The 23,209-nt window shown below is 42.7% G+C and overlaps 1 protein-coding gene across 1 annotated transcript in view; it reads left to right on the top strand.

The window, feature by feature from the left end:
• Positions 1–23,209, top strand: part of DNM3 (dynamin 3) — a 572,551-nt gene that overhangs the window by 106,610 nt on the left and 442,732 nt on the right. Inside the window, exon 15 of the mRNA XM_073593228.1 lies at positions 14,271–14,337. Coding sequence (XP_073449329.1) covers positions 14,271–14,337 — 67 coding nt within the window. The remainder of the gene's footprint in view (positions 1–14,270; positions 14,338–23,209) is intronic.

Below are 23,209 nucleotides of genomic sequence, written 5' to 3'. Positions count from 1 at the left end.
GAGTGGGTATATCTATGGGAGGTCATGAGACGCTATAGGTTTGGCCCTAAATACCTTCACTGACTCCGACTACTTTACCGAGCCCCCATAACGCGTGTACGCACTAATGACCGCTTGTCAGAAACATTCGCCCTTTACAGAGGTACACGCCAGGCTTGTCTCCCTCCCTGTTTGCCTTGGCCCTGGAACCCCTGGCGATCTTAATCAGGGAATCTTCCGAGGTCCGTGGCTTACAGGTGGGACGCTTGGAGGAGAAGCTGTCCCTATATGCAGACGATGCTCTACTTTACTTAAATGCTGTGGGTCCGTCACTGTTGGCAGCCCTACAGATTTTTGATAGGCTTAGCTCATTCTAAGGCATAAAGATTAATTGGTCCAAATCTATCCTCTTTCCAATTGATGATCTGATGGTTTGTTTGGGCTCCACTACTCCGCTACGATGGGTAGAGGAGTCAAGATATCTGGAGATACAGGTGACCAGAAAGACAACAGACTTTTCTGACTGAAATATCCAACCATTGCTCACCTCGCTCAAAGCGAGCTGTTCATCCTGGGCTGGGCTCCCGTTGAATCTACTAGGCCGCATAAACCCAATCAAGATGATGCTCCTCCCGCGATTCAACTATGGGTTTCGCAACTGCCCAGCTCTGGTACCCGCAGCCTTTTTTAGGGAGATAGATCGTTGCCTAAGCACCTTTATTTGGCATGGGGCCTCTTCCCATCTTGCCAAATCTACTCTGTCCTTACCACCGAAGCTGGGGGGACTGGTACTATTGGACCTTCGTGTTTATTTTTGGGCGGCATATTGGTCTCGGCATATTGGTGATTTCAAAGCTCCAAATCCAACGTGGCCACTTGTGTGGAGGCAACGTTTTTGGGATCCTTAATGGATCTCCGCAATTTAATTTATTGGGGACCGCGAGCATACCCCTTTATGCCGGGACCAACTCATACCACCTGGAGAGTATAGAAGGCTGAGACGAGTCTATTCAACCGGTCAGCTATCACCTGCTCAGCTTATGTGGGGAAACCCATGTTTTTCCCATTTTCGTACTGTCCTTGATCCTCATATGTGGGCATGCTATGGGGTTAAAACTGTGGGGGGATACTATGCCTGCTGGCGTTCTTTTGAACTTTTCTCAAATATCTCAGAGATTCGGCCTGCCAGGCTGGATGTTATTTCGGTACCATCAACTGCATCATGCAGCTAGGGCTCAGTTTCCTCAGTCTCCAACCCTCAAAATGGATCCTATTGAAGGCATGTTGACCAAAGGTGAGCTGGATAAGCCCTTGACCACCCTATATGTTGCTCTCCTTTGTACTGATTCAGCCAAAATGGAAAAACTATGGGAGTACTGGCAGGGAAACATTCCCTCTTTGGCTAGGGAGGCATGGGAGGATTGCTTGAAGCAGGGCCTGTAAGGTACCTGTGATAGGTAGTGTCCGAAGTGGAGCTTGTGTGCTGAGGATTCAGGCGAAAACTTAGATTCGGACGGCAGATCAGGACGGCAACAGATCAGGCAAAGCGGTACACGATCGAAATCCAGAGATTGGTCAGGCAGGCAAAGGTCATACACGAGCTGGTGGTGAAGTACAAAATCAGCAGGCTAGAGAGTAGTCAGGAATTCAGGCAGAAGTTTAAATACGGTATTCAGACTCACAAAGCAGTCAAAACGCCCAGGAAGCTAGTCCAAACAAACGGGCACTGAGAGATAGGAAGTGCTGCTATTTATGGGCTGCTTTGATTGGAGATTGTCCACAGCTGGCAGCAGGTGGGGCTAGTGAAGGCCTAAATATGCATATGTTCTGGGAGTGCCCCTCCATGGTGTCATATTGGCAGGCTGTATTTGCTGAAATTAATCTAAGATTACAACTTGATCTAACACCCACCCCGTCTCTAGCCTTATTAGAGATTCCAAATGATGAACAGCGATCCCACCACGCTAAGCTACTTATAGCATATCTTCTGTATTATGCAAAAGAGGCAATCCTATTAAAATGGTGTTTCTTCAACTCTGCCAAATGCTTCCACCTGGGAGAGGATGGTGGATGAGGCTCTTCCACTGTACAAAATAACATATTCAAACAGGGGATGCTCCTGGAAGTATGAAACGGTGTGGGCCCCCTGGACTCTGACCTGATGTTCCCTCCTGTATGAGTGTGGGCTGTCTTAGTACGTAATTTGGTCCAGGGGACCTCCTCTCAACCCCCCCTCCCCCCCGTTGATGTGATGTCCCTCAGCATGGAGAATCCTCCATGAGGGGAACGGCCATTTCTCCTTGGTGTAGAGCTCTGTAATTTACTGTTAATTACTGATAATTTATGCTGAAAAATCAAGCAGGAGTCACAGTTGGTTCTCTTGTTGTTCATGCTTGTTTATTCTTGATGCATTTATAATACATGGTGTTGGCACACTGTCTGATCTTCAATCATACTGTAATGTACCTTTCTTTTCAAATAAATCACTTTATTGCAAAAAAAAAAAAAAAAAAAAAGGAAAGTTGTTACCTTAGTGGCACCCATTAAATGATTATCAAAATGTCAACAAAACCAAATAGTGATGGCCATATGACACATTGCAAGTGCTCCTTATTATTTCTTTAAGCTTTAGAAAAGCCAAGATAAATAACTTTTCTGTTAGCTGGTCTCTTCACCTCACTGACTTGCCTAATTTTCTTTGCCCCCACCTTCTGCTCTAGTCCATTGGTCTCCAAACTGCAACCTGTGGGCCAGATGCAGCCCTCTGCCTGCCTGTATCTGGCCCTTCGGCACTACTTCTCCTACTGACACCAAAGATGAGGCATTATTTCTTCCACTAACACCAACATTGGGGCGTAATTTCTCCTACTGTTATAAACTATAGAACACTATTACTCCCACTAACACTAAAGATGGGGCACTTTTCCTCCAACAGATATCATCAATAAGGCTTAATTCCTTCCACTGATATAAACTATACCACTGATACCATTGTTGGGGCACTATTCCTGACACTGACACCAATGTTGGGGAACCAAATCTTTAACTTACACCAATACTGAGGCAAATTTTCTTTCACTGATACCAGTGTTGGGGAACCATTCTTTCCACTGACACCAATGTGGGGGCACTATTCCTCCCACTGATGGTCTTCTTCAAAATGGTAGTCTTCTTCAGAATCATGAGAACTCAGTCCTTTTTATCTTTGCAAAATTGTACAAGTTAGTTTAAAATATGGAGCTGCTGATTTACTAAATTAAATAAACATGAGCAGGGATAAATTGTGAGTGTACAATTGGATTGCGGGCCTGCATGCGTGCACAAATAATTGCTTACATGTGCTATGGCAATCCATATACTGTCTAGCTGAACGTACACCAATGTCCAAATAATGTTGCTATTGTACCTTCTATTCCTTTTAATTTGTGCCACAATTTGTGCACTTACCACATTCTTTAAAAAACTAGTTTGAAAAAATAAATAAATTTGACTCACTTAGCAGGAAACAAGAATGTGCCAAGTTAAAGGCATAACAAAAAGCCTGTGACAGCTATGCTGTTGTTTTTACAGTATCTGATTATTTATCATTGGAATCTGTATGCCAAGCACTAGAATGCGCAATCTGATACACTGACCTTGTCAGTTTTGAAAATTCTGAGCATGCACAGAAAGATCGACAGATGCACAGTACAATACACCTCTCAAAGTAACATTCCAGTCAGATCCTAACTCTGCCTAAATCTACTCCCACCCCCATTCTACTGTAAGCCTGTTCTAACTACCTTGTGAAAGGAAAAATGTCTATTCTTACCAGTTCTGAGGGCTCTCTGGTCTGGTCACATGATCAGTTCCCAGCATCGGCATCAGTGAAGAGGAGAGACAGCTGGCAACGAATGCCCCATAGAACAATGGGGTGGCCCCTAAAAGTTGCACATCTAGGTGTCCTGAAGTGATGAGTAGAGTGGCAACCTCAGCCTGAACTCCAAGTCCAGGCTGAGGTTGCCACTCTGCGCATCACTTCAGGACACCTAGATATGTGACTTTTAGGGGCCATCCCATTTTTCCCTGAAGCCTGATAGTAACCAGGACAGGTTACATCCCCTGGCAGCACTCTAGCAGTGGCTGTGGAAGCATTGATTACATACCCCTTTACCATGAGCCTGACTGGACCACACACATTTCCTAGGTCACAACGAATGCCCCATAGTAAGTCTGAGTGATATCATCGCCCAGGCTATGCAGTCATTGTTGAACTCTCCTTTTCACTGAAGCTGGCCGCTGGAGAGATCATTTGACTGGACCAGAGCGGCCTCAGCATAGGCATAGCAGTAAAGACATCTTTTACAGGGTAATTAGAATAGGCTTACAATGGGGGAGGGAGCAGGTTTAGGTATAGTTAGGATTTGACTGCAATTCTGCTTTGGTTCACTTGTGTGCACTTGTTTTATTCCTTTATGGTATGTACAACTAAAAATGCTACCAGCACCTAGATAGAATCAAAACACATAAACAAAATCACATTTTTATTTTAAGCTGAACTTCAGACATACAGCTAAATACACATACATACAAAATCATACATAAGAGAGCGGGAGACGTCACTTATCTCTGCTGCAGTTTTGCGCTCACTAATGCCGTGTACACACGGTCAGACTTTTCAGCTACAAAAATCCGACAGCCTGTCCGACAGCCCGTCCGACAGACTTTCGACAGACTTTTGGCGGACTTTCAACAGACTTTCTAACGACCGGACTTGCCTACACACGATCACACCAAAGTCTGACGGATTCGTACGTGATGACGTACACCGGACTAAAATAAGGAAGTTGATAGCCAGTAGCCAATAGCTGCCCTAGCGTGGGTTTTTGTCTGTCGGACTAGCATACAGACGAGCGGATTTCTGGGTCCGGCAGAGTTACGACGTAAAGATTTAAGCCCGGGTTCACACCTATGCGAATTAGAGGTGCATTTCCGCACCTCTAATTTGCATAGCAGGAGAATGTGACTGGCTCCCTATGGAGCCAGTTCACATATCTCCGGGGCGGCTGCGGTGCGCACTGCACAAAAACGCTGTGCGTCTTTGGCTGCGTTTCAGGGCCGAATTCAGGCATAGAATCGGCCCTGATTCGTCCCTGAAACGGTGAACAGGGACGCACAGCGCTCCTGTGCGATCCGCAGCCCGTTGTGGTGTGAACCCGGGCTGAAGCATGTTCCAAATCTAAAGTCTGTCAGATTTGCGACTGGAAAAGTCCGCTGAAGGTCCGGTGAAGCCCACACAGCTGCTGCCATAACAACGATATCCCCATTCAAAGTTTGGACGTACATCGTCGTGCGGCGGTCGGTAAGTGGTTAAAAAGCAAATATACAGTATTTTTGCAAAAAGGGTACTTTTTTTACTTCTCCGGGGAATCAAGTGCATATAGCATTTGGTTCCATGCTGATCTGTGACCCCATCGTCCCCTAAACACACTTCTTCATGCTGGCTGTAGCTCCACCCTATTCTGAAGCCCAAATTATGGGCATTCCTGTGGGAGGAGGTACAGCCAGCACAGAGCCCCCAGTGCCATTCATAATGCTGTTTGTTAACTAAGGTTCTCTAACAAACCACTGAGGGCTCCACAGAACAGCTGCATTTATACCGAGATTAAATTACACACAGGTGGACTCTATTTACTAATTAGGTGACTACTGAAGGCAATTGATTCCACTAGATTTTAGTTAGGAGTATCAGAGTAAAGGGGGCTGAATACAAATGCACGCCTCACTTTTCAGATATTTATTTGTAATAAACTTTGAAAACCATTTATTTTCCTTTCACGTCACAATTATGTGCCACTTTGTGTTGGTCTATCACATAAAATCACAATAAAATACATTTACGTTTTTGGTTGTAACATGACAAAATGTGGAAAATTTCAAGGGATGTGAATACTTTTTCAAGGCACTATATGGTTAGATGCAGCTGCACTTAGGCTTTGTGATCTTTGTGAATGGCAGCGCTGGTCTCCAGAGACCAATGGGGACACTCGTTTTGATGACCCTGGTGATCCAGGAACTAAAAGGAAATCTCCCCAATGGAACACTGATGGCAAAATACTGAAAACCTGACATATAATCATCCCTTACTCTGTCCAAAATTAAAAAAAGTTTTGCCTTTAGTTCTAAATGTAGTACTCTAAATGTCTAAGTAAAATGAACAGATAATATGCTAGTCAGGGTAATTCCATATACTTTTGCTGATCCAGCATATGACTTGTTGGAATCAGCGATGTTTTCCATATTTATAAATGAATTAGCGTCTGTGAAAGAGTGAGACTGAAGTTGTATCTTGCCAGGAATATTTTCTGCGTTACATGTGCCATTATCAATTTTATGCCCTGTACACGCGATCAGACATTTCGATAACAAAATCCATGGATTTTTTCCGACGGATGTCGGCTCAAACTTGTCTTGCATAGACATGGTCACACAAATCTTTTTGGAAATTCCGAACGTCCACAACGCGGTGACGTACAACACGTATGACGGCACTAAAAAAGGAAGTTCAATAGCCAGTGCGCCACCCTTTGGGCTCCTTCTGCTAATCTCGTGTTAGTGGAAGTTTGGTGAGAGATGATTCGCGCTTTTCAGCCTCATGCTTTTCAGATCGTTACTGCTCTTCAGTTACTGCTCTTCAGTTTGTGCTTGTGGGTTCGTATCTGGTTTTCAGTGCGTGTAGTCAGTTTGCAATTGTTTTTCAGTGCGTATTTTATAGTACGTATTTCATTTTGCAGTGCATTCTTGTCCGCTCGTTTCTGATTTTCAGCTCGCTCTTCTCAGGCCTTTCTGTTTTTCAGTGTGTTCTGTTAGTTCGTTACGACCAGTCGACCGTTTTGAAGCCATGTTGCGGTTACGTACTCGTCGTAGAGTTCGTGCTGTGCAAGGGCTTGGTGTTGGGGTTCTTATTACTTTGACCCAAGCCCAGTCCATGAACAGGGTGGGGAGGAGTTCATGAACAGGGTGAGGAGGAGTTCATGGACCAAGAATTGGTTGCTCCAACGTGACCAATTCTCGCACATGCCTTTGTTGTGGGAGATACAGGAGAATAATCCTGATGATTTCAGGAATTATCTCTGAATGACAGACCCCGTTATTCACCGTCTGTTGGCTTTGCTGTCCCCTTATATTACCAAGCAGGAGACCTGCATGTGGCAAGCCATCACTCCTGAACAGAGGCTAGTCGCCACGTTGTGGTACTTGGCGACAGTGAGAAGTCTGCAGGACATCAAGTTCTCGACAGGCATCTCCCCCCCAGGCTCTGGGGATCATTATTCCAGAGACCTGTTCTGCCATCATTCAGGTCCTGCAGAAGGACTATATTAAGGTAAGATTTCTCCTTTAACATCACATTATATGTATTTAATGTTTGCTAATGTATTGTATTTCTTTCATTATTCCCTAATTACCATGATTGTAATATGCTGTGAATGTCCCCTTTGTCCTCATTCATGCTGGAATTTTTTAAACTTCCTTCATGCATATTTGCCTTCACTAACCTCCCCAGCATGCTATCCTGGGCCATTCCACACATAGCCTAGTCACTTAACAATGTATTTTGTCAGTTCCATTGTAGTGCTTTACCCTAAAGACCCCCTAAAATGTGTACAAATGTTATTCGTGTCCTTAAATTCATGCAGAGTGCTTTTTTTGGGGGTCCCAAACTCACTTGGAACCCTCACTCCCCCCAACCGCTAAGTCAGCAGATACCAATATTCTATCTGCTGACTTTGCCCAACCCATACACACTATACCTACTTCTTTTGTGGTCATATTTATGGATGAATTCACCAAAGCATGTAGTCCAAGGGCCTGCCTAAATACTTTCAAATGGTACTGTTTAAAGTTTTGTTCTCTTATTATCTTGATAGGTAATTGCACAATGAAAAAATGTGCTTCAATTTGTATACTGTGTATTCATATTTTTTTAATATGACACTTCTTACCTGTCCAGTGAGCTGCCAATAGTGTAAGGAGGGGCTGGCCAAAGTTAAACACACTATTTATGCATTCAGCTCTCATGGAAGTGGAGAGGGTTACCTGTCCAAAACATCCCCCCCCCCTATAATTTTTACAATTGGCCATCAGAGAGAGTGAGGAATCTGATAAATGTACTTTATATATTTGTCTTTAAATACTCCTTCAAATAAATGTTATACTGATGTTGGCCAAGAATGTTTGTGTATAATCTGCTTGAAATGTTTACATGCAAAATTACTATTTTTTTTTTCTTGTTTGACTCTACAGTTTCCTTCAACGCCACAGGAATGGCAGACTGTGGCATCCCAGTTTGCCCAGCGGTGGGACTTTCCCAACTGCGGAGGGGCAATAGATGGGAAACACGTCCACATCGTACCACCCCCCAACTCGGGGTCATACTATTATAATTACAAGGGGTTTAATAGTATAGTGTTGTTGGCGGTGGTGTCGGCGACTTACGAGTTTCTGTATGTGGACGTGGGGGAAAAATGGCCGGATGTCGGATGGTGGAGTCATCGCCCAGACAGAGTTTTACAGACAGCTCCAGAATGGCAGCTTGGACTTGCCACCTCCGGAAGACAATGTGGCGGGACTCCCGTTTGTCTTAGTCGCAAATTAAGCTTTTGTGCTGGGGGACTATCTTCTGCGGCCATTCCCGATGAGGATCCTCACCCCGGACCAGAGGGTTTTTAATTACTGGCTGGCCAGAAGAGTGGTTGAAAATGCCTTTGGAATAATGGCCAGCCGGTTCTGCCTATTTCTGACAGCGATCCATATGGCGGAATATAAACTGAATAATATTGTCCTGGCCTGTTGCATTCTCCACAATTTCCTATGGAAAAATGCTATAAACTATGTGGCCTCAGTTGGGACTGAGGCCGGTGTTCTAAATCCAACTACCTTGACCACACTTGAACCTGGCTGTCCTGGCTTGCCCCCCCAAAGCGCCCGCAAAGTTAGACAGGAGTATCTTGAGTACCTTGCGGGTAGGGGGGGGGGGGCATTGATATGCCAGACAATGTGTGAAACTTTTCTCAAATAAATATTTTTGGTATAAACTGAACTCATATTTCATTTGATTTACTGCTTGTGTTTCTTTTAGCTGCCTCCTAGGTTCTCCAATGGCATTTTTTATGGCCATTTTCTTCAATAGTGCAAACGTAATTTATTTGATACATGTGGTGACAATCTCTTCTTCTGCAAAATATTATGTTGTGGGTCTGCTACACACACACCTTGTTATTGTTGTTAATGTATGTAATGCATTAATGAGAAAAAGATTCATCATTTTCAGCACCATGAATGAATTTTGGGAAGTCACGAAAATGGAATGATTGTGGCAAATTATAAAGCACCGTGGGAGTTATTTACTAAAGGAAAATCCACTTTGCACTACAAGTGCACTGCAAAAGTGCACTTGAAAGTGCCCTTGTAGTGCAAAGTGAATTTGCCTTTAGGAAATAACCCCCATTGTCACTGTAAACAACAACTTACTCCAAAAACTGCTATTGAGCATTGAAAGATGAAGGCACACATTGTTGAGTCTTAAAATTTTTACTCGGTGCACATTCACATGTGCGTTAGAAAAGGGTTTTTGAACAAACCAACATATTTTAGGAATAACATTTTTGGTATAGACAGTACAAATAGCCTTTTTTGTGTTAAATAGGCATATTTAAAACCATAAAACAATACCCAACTCAGGAACTTACAAAGTTCAACTTTGAAAAAATGAAGGCAAGATCAGACATTAGTATGTCCAAACTGTGTTGATCTTGCCTTCATCAGATGGGGTGATGTCACCCCTGTGAAAGCCAAATTTTGAAGATGCACACAAATTTAGAGTCAAAATGGGGATTTCCCTCCTGATCCCATGCCTAATGTCAACATGTGCTAGCTTACATCATGGGGGATCAATGGAAATGTTTCGGGAGTGCAGCCCCTTCCTCTCAGCTACTTTAGTTGCGAGGAAGGGTTTGCACCCACCAAACGCTTACATTGATATCCCGTGATGGCAGATAGCACATGTTGACACACTATGTGCATCTTCAAAATTTGGCTTTCAAGATACTTAACAAATTGGTGAAAAATATCAAAAAAATTAAGACTTTAGGTGTTTTTTAGATTCTGCCTAAAACTTCAATGATGTTTTTGAGTCTTTTTTCAACATCATTGATGTGTTCCTTGATCTTCTGTAAATCACGATTGCAGACCATGATCTCCCCGATGAGGATCTATGCACTTTCACTTGTAAAATGAGTTTCTTCTTCCACAACATCCACATCACCTTGAATTTAAAAAAAAAAAACATGTATTACAAATATGCAGGCATACATCTATTACCTGAAGCTGTGGTCTCAGACACTCACCTGTTGTGTTCCCCATTTCGCCAACTTCCAAAACCTCTCCTTCCTCCACATCCTCTGGTTGTGTTGGTGGTATTTCCCCTTCTTTAGGAGGTTGTGGGGCCCTGGTGTCCTCAGATGTCCCGAGTTTTTTCTCCCCTATGTGAATAAAAAAAAGGTATACTTAGCACGCCGATATTTGAGTCCAGTAATAGGAATATGAAACATTGCTTGGAAGTGTTGTATAATTGTCTTTTTGGGCAGAGTTCCAAGCTGAAGACATTTTTTTCCCTTTCTAAAGCTGGAATACTTACCTTTTTTGTACAATTTTGACACATGGAGACACCCCTAGTATCCACTGTAGCACCTGTGTGGGACACCCTAAAAAGTTTGTTCTGGTGTCCCACACTAGTGCTCCTGCGTCCAGATGTGTGAACAGCTGCTGAGTGTCCTCTCCTTACACTGAATCAAGTTTACATTTCGTTCTAGTTACAAACCCATCTAGACAACAATGTACTAAACTGATTTTAATCCAAATAGGCCTGAACAAATGTAGTTAACCTGCATCTGCCAAAAACATCGTATTAGTGGGCAAACGAACGATTTTTACTACGAACGATTGCTGTGCCCACGAACCTAAAAGTTGCCATTTTAAACTGTACAACAGTAAAGAAAAGCACATGAAGCAGCATGCAAGTAATAATAATAATAGGAACACACAGCAACAACTTACTTTTTTGAAGAACTCTCTTGATCCTTCTGTACTGATCATGCTTCCTCAATTTCAGGTCTGACCAGCGTTTCCTCAATTGATCCTTGGATGGCCGTACCCCAAAATTCCAGCACAGACTCTTCACAACTTTAGTCATGATCTTGGCCTTTCCCACATTTGGGTTTGGGTAAGGTCCATGCTTCCCATCATAGTTGGCCCTCTTCAAGATGTCCACCATCTCCTCCATCTCTACAAAGGACATATTTGAGGCTTTAATCTCCTCCAGGATCGGGACGTTCGTGGCTCCGGGCTTTCGTCGTTGCTGCTGCTGTCTGCATGCACTTGCTCTTTCTCCACCATGTGCTCTCCCCACTGCTCAAAAAAAGAAGGGGCGGGGAATAGACTAGAAAGATGGTCAGGGGCGGGCGGAGTTTCGTGCAGTGTATATAAAGCGTAACACGCGTGCGTCGTACGTACGATCTGTGAGCGGAGGAAGGGCTATTGGAAGCGCCGATCGTTAGAACTAAGGTACAATTTGAACTTGGGGCAACAGTGGTCTATACTGCTTATAGATTGAGGCCTATATTGGGACAAGATTAGGAGAGTTTAGCCTGACATTAGGGCTTGTCTTGTCTTGTGTCTTGCAGAGAAAATGGATGGCTTCAATGACCACAACTTCCTCCCCATATTCATAGACAAGTACAGGGAGCTGCCCTGTCTGTGGCAGGTGAAACATCGGCATTATAATCATAAACAAAAGAGGCAGGCAGCGCTGGAGAAACTGCTGGAGTTGGTGAAGTCGGTGGTCTCCACGGCAAACATCACCTATTTAAAAGCCAAAATTGGTGGCCTGAGGAGCACTTATAATAGGGAGCGTAATAAGGTCCAGGAATCCATGAGATCAGGAGCAGCAGCAGATGCCATTTATGTCCCCAGGCTGTGGTACAATGACAGACTGCGTTTTCTGACAGACCAGACTGAAGTCAGACAATCCCTCTCAAACCTTCCTTCCACTCTTCCTTCCACGCTTCCTTCTACCCCAGCTGAGGCTTCCGACATCAAACCTGGGCCTTTCAGCCAGGAAGAAGAAGTGGAGGAGCCCGGCTTGAGTCAGGTATAGCATTGTTCAACATATTTCTGGTCATAAAATTAATGATGTTAGATATTATTATTGATCACTAATCGCTGATTTAATAAATTGTTTTACATATCAATAGACAGTAGTGGGCAAAAATGTTTGAGACAAGAAGGAAAATGCTGGGGTCAGAATGATAGTCTTTTCTGTTTGTTAACCTTCAGTTTGTAACAGTCATGAGCTAAAAATTGTCTGTGATTGATGAACAAAAAACTGAAACTATGTTCTTTTTTCATACACAGGAAAGCCTCAGCCAGAAGGAGGGTGTGGAATGTGGCAGCCAGGAGGAGGCTGTGGGATGTGGCAGCCAGGAGGTGGCAGGAGTAAGAGGCAGCCAGGAGGTGGCTGGGCCCAGTAGTAGCCTGACAGAATCCCAGGTCCCTCCCCTCCGCCTTCCAGCCAAAAGGCCCAGGAAGAGAGTAATGTGCAGGAGGCAGCACTTGGGCTGATTCGGGAGGCTAAGGCGGCCCTCAGAACCACCCCCATTCCTCAAGAGGCCTTTGCCTGCATGACTATCAGCAAAATGCAGGAAATAGAGGAGGGCCAACGCCTCTTGTGTGAGGAAATGATGTATATGACCCTAAATAAAGGGGTTGAGGGGCCAAATCACAACCAAAACACACCCCTGTGAGTTGGACCATCATCCTCCTCCACCTCCTGCCACACCTCCAACACCACAGCCACAGCCTGGAAGCAAGCGGGGAAGGAAGAGTGGAAGTAAGACAAGAAAGTGATGGCCTGGGTTCAGTCTGGTCTGACAAAAGACGCAGGCTGTGGTATGACCACAGCCTGGGGACATATATGTTATCTGCTGCTGTTCCTGATCTCTTGTAGTCCGGGACCAGATTGTGCTCACTTTTATATGGACTCCTCAGGCTACCAATTTTGGGTGTAAAATAGTTTATGTGTGCCCTGGGGTACAAAGGCTATGTCACCAGTTTCTCCAGCATTGCCTTCCTCTTTATTTTATTATGACCCATAATAAATGGCTATTTTGTATTCACAAATACTTGCCTATGTGTTTTACTTCAAAAAGGACAGTTTGTTTGTGAGTAGGCAGGTACATTTCCAAAATACAATGTCAAATTAACAAGGGACACCAACACAAACCAACCTCCTTGAGGTTAAAAAAATACAAGATAATAATGGTGTTGTGGTAACTTGACACACAAAAACAAGGCAATCTTGATAAAAAAAAAAAACACTCTAAACAAAATGAAATACATTATTATGGAGATCTGCCGAAAACCAGAAAATAAAATATTCAGGAGATCACGAGAAATAATAAAGAAATCATTTTTTCAGAACTCTGTGTGAATATCAGCAGCAAAACAACTTCATTATTCTAACATTCTAAAGAAGAAGAGAATGCGTTGCATTAAAAGATTTAAAAAACTGCAGCGTGACGAATGTGCTATCTCTATTACGAACACAAGTTTTACCAGACCGAGCGCTTCCGTTTCGTACTTGATTCTGAGCATGCGTGGAGCTTTGTGCATCGGAATTGTCTACAAACGATCGGAATTTACGAGAATGGATTTTGTTGTTGGAAAATTTGAGATCCAGGTCTCAAATTTTGTGTGTCGGAAATTCCGATGGAAAAAGTCTGATGGAGCCTACACACGGTCAGAATTTCCGACAACAAGCTGCCATCGAACATTTTCCGTCGGAAAATCCAACCGTGTGTAGGGGGCATTAGAATGACAAAAAAAAAAGAGTGCTCCAAAAACATCACTGTAAGCTCCGGCTCCAGAGCAAAGCCACCTTCTCCAGCTAGGAGAAAGTACATTTTTGGAGTTTGTAATGTGCACGTATTTGGATTTTCATAAAAGTGAGCTAAGGGCTTTCTTTATTATTGTAAACTGAAGATCTAAATAAGATTGATTGCTTTTAGTTTTAAAAAAAAGCAATCAGAACAGCCTTCCAGTAACATTCCTGACCCTGTACTTTTTATTATTCACTTCTGTGCTAAATTGCTCTAGACATTAGTATTCTGTCTGTGGTCTTTTTCTAAAGTCATGAGTTAGTGTTTGTTAGTGCATGTTTAAGTACTAATTAGTGGGATGCTTTATATTTTGTGTAGCACTTCGATGAAGACGCTGGAATCTGAAGACCTCCCACGAGCTGCCCTCAATCGTGTATTCTGTGTGGTGAGATACACTTTCATTGTGACACTGGGACACCAATAGATTTTTGTTTCTTTTTTTATCTACAGACTTCTTTTTTTATACTCAGTTATGTGTGTTTATAACTACTACATGATTTCCACATGATTTTCTCATTGACCAATGTTAAAGGAGAAGTAGGGCCAAAGCTCTTTTTGCCCTAATTCTCCTGGGGATCACAGGAGCACACTTCGTTCTGCACGCCTGTGACCCAGATTCAGCCAACATCAGGCTGATGTCACTCAGCTGTACCAGACTCCTGAGAAATCCTGATTTTAATGTTGGGATCCACCCAGATGCCTGACCAAAAGCTGCTGAGAGCCTGAGCCAGCTGTTCCTGCCCCTTGCACAGTCCTGTGCTCCAGAGAGCGCTGGAGGGACAGAGCAAAGAACCAGTGACTGACTTTAGTTCTAGTTTAATGCAGCCCTATCATACAGCAAAGTCAGGTTGTTTGCACACGTGCATACACTATTAGATATTGGAAGAGATAAGCTTGTCAATGCTCTTTCCTCCTAACAGCAGATTCCTTGCCAATCCATATGTATGTAGCACACCTGACAGACTAGGAGAGGGAGGGTCAGAACAAGGATACTGAGTGTTACTGTATACAGGATTTCAAGAGACTGACTCTATGCCAAATTTAAGTAGTTACAGTAGTTACAGTAATTACTAGTTACATTTAAAAAACATGCTATGAACTGCATTAATTGGCATTATTTTATATGTGGCCAGGGTTAAGCTTTAATAAGCTTTTTTTCAGTTGTTTTTTTGTGTTTTAGAGAAATAGGTGACTGGTATTAACCTGGAAAAGCCAATTTTGGTGTTATAATTGGCCTGTAAAATATTATCTGAATTTCCAATGTAAGTTATAATATGTAGGCAACACAACTACTTTACTTATATTGCTTGTAAAGTCTTGAGTGATGATGGCCATATGTGAATAATTTTTTAAGCTATGTACTAAAGCCATTGAATGTCACATTTACCCTACTAGTATAGCATTTTATCCTTTTAGTGAGCTGTTATAAAATTGCTATGCAAAACCCTTGTGTTTTAAAACAAACTATCACTAGATGTGTTGATCCTTAGGTGTATTTGACCTAATAGAGATGTTGTATGTGAAAAACCAGAATAGTGTAAGTTGCTTGCTGATGTGACCATAGATGCTCCGTGATAAAAGTAACACAACTATGTTATTTTAACAATAGCAAAAGCATTTTTAGAAAATCATATTTTCCTGTTGACCTGTTCTTCAGGGAAAGGGAGGGAGATGGGTGTTTTTACAAGCTTAAGTAATCTTTCAAAGTCACTTCCTTCTATTACTCTATTAATGTAGAGACTGCAGGAATTGTGGCGAGGACAGTGTGCAGCCCAAATGAGTCCTGTACAGCCTAGCGGGAAGGAACCGTGTCATCCTTCATTCATCCTGTCAACCGTACCCTGCTGACAGCTACAATATTATCTCCTCTCCATGTTACTGCTACACATGTTTCCCTTCTTCCTGATCTGTTCTGATTCATGCCAGCAATATCCAAAACTGCCTGGTGGCTAACTATCACAGGCTACAAGGCTGAGGGAGAAAAAACAAAAGCTATGTTGATGTTTATCTGTGGATAGGATCATTCTAATAGAGCAGTTGTCTTCATTTACATTTTGCCTCCTATTTCAGTTGTCCATGTACATATAGTGTATATATTTTCCCAAAAATCATATAGTAGATCTCCAGTCCTCCAATCAAAACTGTTTTGTTAACCCTGTGCAAGAGGATTTAAATACCTGCTGGGTTCTTGTATCTCAGAAAAGATGTCAGCTCTTTGGATAATTTCTCTGTCCCACTGCCAAAGCCACGCTTGCTCCTGAATCCACCAAATCATCATGCATTGTATTAATTGGTGTGAATGCAAGCAGGAGTAGGACAATCTCTTTTTTTCTGTATTTCCAATGTTTTCAAGTAGAAACATTAAAAGGGGCCATTGACAATTACAGTATATCATGTTCAAAGATGTTCTCATCACTCATTTACAGATACTTCAAAGTTTACACACAAGACTTTAAACTACAGCACCTTGGAACGCAATAATAAAGCAAAACAAAATTGCAAAAATAGCTAAATTTATCCATAGAGTGTAAGACACTTTACATACTGAAAAACGTTTTCTCATTGACAAAATCCATACGGTGTACATCACAGATTTAGCATATGTATTCCACAAATCGAGTATTCATTATTTACTCTACAAGATGGTCCACGTGTTTCACATGCTCCCATGCTTCATCAGGACCATGGTAAAATAGATGCATACTTATCATTGTGATGGTGACATATTCTAAAATAACAATACATACACAAAGTAATTAATTTATCTTGTTGTCAATATAGAGAAAGGGGAAAAGGTATATTAGCCCCAGAGAAAGCCCATCAGCTCAAAGAGAACGATTACACACACCACTATAACCTATCCATGGAAAAAGGTTTTTGAATATGTATTTTAGGTGTCTTACAATTTTTTCAAGTAGCAGAGACCAGAACAGTTTGAGAACTATATCATTTATAAACTTTCCACTATATAATGTTCACACAGTTTACACTGTTTGTTAGGTATACATATTTGGTAACCATTTCAATATGTGTCTTTAGAGATATATAAAACAGCTTAAAATTGAACTCAAGCTTGAACTTCTCTTTTTTAGTTATGGATGGAACGGGATGGGATTAAATCATCTTTTAGGGTTTTATATGTATATGTCACTCACTATCATAGTGATGATGCATAACAAGACTACCCAGATAGCAAGTAACTGTGCTGCAAGTTTGAAAATGACTTGATAAGCTATTGCTAGACTTGCCAGGCTTCACAAGTTTGTTGCTCAGTTGCAGCAAGTCTACATTGCGTGACTCCAGATCAACTTTCTTTGCAAACATTCTGCAAGTCTGCTGCAAGTTCTGGTTCAGTTATGTTGTGCAATAATCATCCCACCACAGGGGTCACTGTGGCTGAATTCTTTATGCTGTAGACTTGCAGAGCTCTTGCTGTAGACTCACCACTGGAACTTTGCTCTTGCTAGGGTCAACTACAAGTGCTGCAAGTGTACAACTTGCCAATGAAAATGTGCAGCAATTTAGCATGCTTACAATTCAGCACAGCCACAAATTTGTGGCACGTTATCCTTGCTATCTGGGTAGCAGTGAGGGGCATCTTCCTATCAGGGATGTGGAGGAGAGCAACAGCAATGAGAGGAAAAATTAAAAGTTGGAAACTTAAAATTAAAAAATGAAAAACAAACATTTAAGCTTAGTTTTTATTCAACCGGTTCATGACCTCCTTACGCAAATTTACTGCCCCAGACCTGGTAGTGATCTGACACTACCAGGTCTGGGGCGTGCGTGCGCACCACCGGTGACCAGCTCCCGCTGTGATTGGACAGAGCGGGTGCCAATCAGCGGGTCCGGCAGACCCGATGTCCACAGGGACCCACCGATCATTGACGAGAGAGTCAGAACAGCGGTCTACCTATGTAAGCAAGGCAGATCGCCATTCTGCTAGTAGGGTAGTCTGCTAAGCAGGAACACGGATCTCTGTCTTCTCACAGCCAAACCACTCCCACAGTTAGAAATCACTCCCTAGGAACACATCTAGGAGCACATTTAACCCTTTGATTGCCCCTGAAGTTAACTCCTTCTCGGCCATTATCTTTAATACAGTGACAGTGCATTTTTTAGCACTGATCCCTGCAGTGGTGCCCCAAAAAGTGTCGCTTAGTGTCCGATTTGTCTGCCACAATGTCGCAGTTCTGCTAAAAATTCGCTGATCGCCGCCATTAGTAATTAAAACAAAAATTCCATAAATCTATCCCATAGTGTGTAGACGCTTTAACTTTTGTGCAAACCAATCAATATACTCTTAGTGGAATTTTTTTTTTCCAAAAATATGTAGCAGAATACATATTGGCCTAAATATATAAAGAAATACGATTTTTTCATTTTTCTATTGGGTGTGTTTTATAGCAGAAAGTAAAAATATTGTTTTTTTTTTTAAACAAAATTGTCGTTTTTTTTTTATAGCACAAAAAATAAAAACCACAGAGGTGATCAAATACCACAAAAAAAAACTCCATTTGTGGGAAAAAAGGTACATAAATTTTATTTGGATACAGCGTAGCACGACAATGCAATTGTGAGTTAAAGTAATGCAGTGCCGTTTTGCAAAAAAATGGCCTGTCATGAAGGGGGGTAAACCTTCCGGAGTTGAAGTAGTTAAAGAATGAGAAACTTTTTTTAAAAAAAATACTTTTTATTGAGTTTTCGTGTGAAAAAAAGGGTTACATAATAAAGCCTCTGGGCATACCCCGGCTTAAACAACATACATTGTAACAGTCCTATAAGTTCTAATATATTCTATTGAAACAACTACAACCTTAAACTACATGTGTCATCAATTTGGAGGGATACGGGGAAGGTTAATGGATCTTATACTTCAGGTGACCACTTCAGGGAGAGATGCTGAGGTTGAGAATAACGCATCTAGGTGTACCTTCACCGCTACAAGACATTTCGTTAAAGTAAACAAACAAATGGATCCAGATCCTATTGCTTTGCGTTCATGATGTCTGTTTCTAACCACAAGTGCCAAATTATGTCAAACTTAGCTGGGCAGCATCTGGCGAGGTATGCCACGTTGTATAATGGCACCACTGAGTTGATCAATGATTTCCATAAATTCAAAGTGGGTACCTCTGGTTGTTTCCATTTTATGAGTAAAGCCTACCTAGCATAAAATAATAGGAGTCCTATTAGAGTTCTGGTTGCTCAGGCGGGCCAGGGAGCACACGAGACCCAGCAAACAGATCAACACATTCAGGGGAACATGGATCATGAGCAAAGTTTCAATGAATGTTGTGACCTCCGTCCAAAAGGACTGGATCCTGGGACAGGACCATAACATATGGTTGGAGTCAACATCTGCTATACCACACTTCCAACAGTTGAAGGAGGAATTTGGGTAAATTTTGGATAATCTTTGGGTGATAGACCCTGTGAATCAGTTTGAATTGTATTAACCGATCTCTGACGGAGATAAGTTGTAGAATAGGATACTCCCAGGCATCTTCCCAGTCTTCCGAATCCAGATTAGGGATCTCGCCCTGCCACTTAGAGAACAAATCCACCAGACCAAAATGGACTGAGGGTAATAAACCTTTGTAAATGTTAGAGTTGGGTTTGACCAGAGGGACATCCCCTAATGTGGATTCAAGGTTGGACCAAAAGAGAAGCACTGGGGTGGATCCAAATTGGGTAGAGAAGGCGTGGCAAATTTAAAGAAATCTAAAGAATTGGCGATTAGTAAGCCCAAATTTCTCCTTAAAGGAATCAAAGCATAGAAGGGAGCCCCTAATACAGATATTCTCCAGTTTTTTGATACCTCTGGCAGCCCAGAACCCTGATAAATGTGAGCTGAGCCACAAGGGGGTGTCCGGAGACCTAGTGTGACGGTCCCCTTGTAGTTTACATACCAATAGTTGCCAAGCCCTGATCACTGCCTTCATGGAAAGTGTGAAAGGAAAGGGGGCCCTGACACTCCTATATAAAGCATTTCTCAGCGCCTCGTAGGAACCGAAATGTGTGGCCTCAAGGACTACAGCAGCATTGGTATTGTTTGAGGCTATCCAGTTATGAGCATGTGATAGTAGTGCAGCAAAGAAATATTTCTGAAGATCTGGACAGGCTAGACCACTCTCTGTCCAGGGCCTTTTGAGTATAGATTTATTTACTCTGGGGGTGTTAGACTTCCACAGAAAGGAGGTTATAATGCAATCAAATTTTTGAAAGAAGGCTTTGGGGATCCAAATTGGGAGGTGCCTCAAAGCATAAAGAAAAACTGAAAGGAATTTAATTTTGAGTAGGTTTATCCTGCCTATGAGGGATTAGGCAGGTTATTCCAAGCTCAAAGTTTTCGTTTGAGTTGGGTGAGTAAGGGGTATAGATTTAATTTAGAAAAGTCAGAGACTCTAGGGGTAATGTTAATGCCCAAATATCAGATAGAGGAGGTCCGGGTCAGTGAGACAGAGGGGTCTGCATGAAGTTTTTCATGAGAGTCAATAGGTAGTGCTTGAGATTTGTACCAATTGACTCTCAGCCCAGATAATTCGGAAAATTCAGAAATAATATTCAGAGCAGCACGGAGGGAGGGCCCCAGGTCATTGAGAAAAAGCATGAGGTCATCCACGTATAGAGCAAGTTTTTCAGTGATAGAGCCTACTTTAATGCCCTTTACTGAGTTTGAGTTCCTGAGGGCCGTAGCCAGGGGTTTAATGACCAGGACGAACAAAAATGGGGAGAGGGGACACCCCTGTCTAGTACCTCTCTCTACTGGGAAAGGATCAGACAGCAGGCCCCCTAATTTGATTTGCGCTATTGGGGATTTGTATAATATATCTATCCACTTGCAGAAGGGGGGACCGAATCCAACGGCCTGAAGGACTGATTTCTTGTATTGCCATGTTACCATATCGAAGGCTTTTTCAATATCTAATGCAACCATTACACGGGTTTGGGAATGAGAGTTTGGGAGCTACAGATGAGTGAGAACTCTTCGCAGAATGATGTCAGTGGATTTTCCTGGCATGAACCCGGTTTGATCAGTGTCAACCAGTTCAGGCAGAACTCTGACCAACCTAGTGGCGAGGACCTTGGCCAGAATTTTTAGGTCATAGTTTAATAAAGAAATAGGCCTCTAGGAGGCACATTGTTTTGGGTCTTTGCCCGGTTTAGGGATGAGTATAATGTGGGCACCGTACATAGTGGGCGGTAAGGAGTTAACCTCTAAGCAGTGGGAGAAAAGTAGCTGAAGTTTGGGAGCTATAATCTTGGTACATCTTTTGTACCAGTCACCCGGAAGGCCATCTGGGCCTGGTGTTTTGGAGGGAGAGAGTGAGGCGATTGCCAACTCTCTTGGGTTGTTATTGGGGCATCCAGGGCCTCGATCTCTGCAGATGGCAGGCTGGGGAGATGTAATTTGTGTAGTTCAGAGTCAATAGTCTCAGGAGCAGGGCATTGGGTTTGGTGATATAAGTTCCTAAAGAAGGCAAAAAACTTGTGAGGATTGCGTCAGGATCAGTAACACTGGTCCCGGTCTCCGACAACAATTCGGGGACTATAGTTTGAAGATGAGGGTCAGCCACCAGATTGGCTAGCAGATGGACATTTTTATCGCCCAATTCAAATATTTTACCGGACAACAAACGTACATCAGTTTGGGTTAGAGAGGTATAATGTAGAGCTATATTCCTTCTGGCTTGGGATAGCTATAGATAATTGGATGGTGTTGGATGGTCAGCAAAAGAAGCAGAAGCGTCTGCCTCTAGACCCTCTAGTCTTGAGGTTTCAGAAGCACGATCAGATCTGGTAGCTTTAATGGCCAAAATGTAAGAGCCTCGAGTCGTAGCCTTGAAGGTCCCACACCACCCCAGGGGAAGCTATGTATGTGTTGTGAGACCAGTATCCTTCGAGTTGTGGAGATATGAGCTCAGCTACACTGTCATTGTTAATCCATCTGGGAGCAATCCTTCAGGTGCCTCGATCTTTCCATCTACCCAACCGGAGGCATATTTCAAGCAGAGAGTGGTCAGAGAGTCCCTCTGGGAGATGTGAGGCTTCAGAGACTTTAGAGAGCACTGGAGCACTACCAAAAGCAAAATCTATTCTGGAGCCAGATTTATGGGCTGTGGATAGATGTGAAAGAACTTTGGAGTCAGTATGCTTCCATCTCCATAGCTCAGATAGAGCAAAGGTGTCTGCCCATTGAGCAAGATCAGGGGAAGCAGTGCGCTGGGGGTTAGAGGAGTCTAGGGCTGGGTCAAGGATTGAATTAAAGTCCCCAGCAAGAATGATATGTGTAGAAGGGAGGGGAGCTAGTTTCTTGCTAATGGAGAAAAGTAAAGTGGGGTCTACAGGAGGGGGCAGATAGACATTTATGAAATTCCAGAGAACTGAGTGAAGTTCCAGTAATAAAATTATATATCTGCCATTGGGGTTCAAAATCACTCTCTCTACTTTACACGGTAGGTATTAATTAGGATTGCAACACCTCTGGCGTAGGTCGAGTATGTGGCATGGAAGGCCTGTCTCACCCAAGATCTACGCAGAGCCAATATCTTACTTCGCATGAGATGGGTCTCTTGTAGAAATAGGATATGCGGCTTGTGGGACGCTAAGAATTTGAACATTAAGGAACGTTTACATTTATCATTCAGGCCTCGTATGTTCCAGGAAACCAGTCTAACATACATAGCCATCATGTGATAACTTCAGATAGTTAGTGAAGACCATCGCTAAATCTTTCATTAATGACCCTAGAGAAAATTCCCTCAGCAAACAGTGAAGCAGAAAAGGAGATGAAATGGTGATAAGCATGACAGTGTAATCAGACAATCGAGCAGTTTTAACCTTAGCAAAAAACTTATGCCCCGTACACACGGTCGGACTTTGTTCGGACATTCCGACAACAAAATCCTAGGATTTTTTTCTGACGGATGTTGGCTCAAACTTGTCTTGCATACACACGGTCACACAAAGTTGTCGGAAAATCCGATCGCTTAAACGCGGTGACGTAAAACACGTATGTCGGGACTATAAACGGGGCAGTGGCCAATAGCTTTCATCTCTTTATTTATTCTGAGCATGCGTGGCACTTTGTCCGTGGATTTGTGTACACACGATCGGAATTTCCGACAACGGATTTTGTTGTCGGAAAATTTTATATCCTGCTCTCAAACTTTGTGTGTCAGAAAATCCGATGGAAAATGTGTGATGGAGCCTAAACGAATTTCCGACAACAAGGTCCTATCACACATTTTCCG

The sequence above is a fragment of the Aquarana catesbeiana genome, linkage group LG07, assembly GCF_042186555.1.
Source record: "Aquarana catesbeiana isolate 2022-GZ linkage group LG07, ASM4218655v1, whole genome shotgun sequence".
Classification (NCBI taxonomy): Eukaryota; Metazoa; Chordata; class Amphibia; order Anura; family Ranidae; genus Aquarana; species Aquarana catesbeiana.
This window is presented reverse-complemented; position numbering and strand designations above follow the sequence as displayed.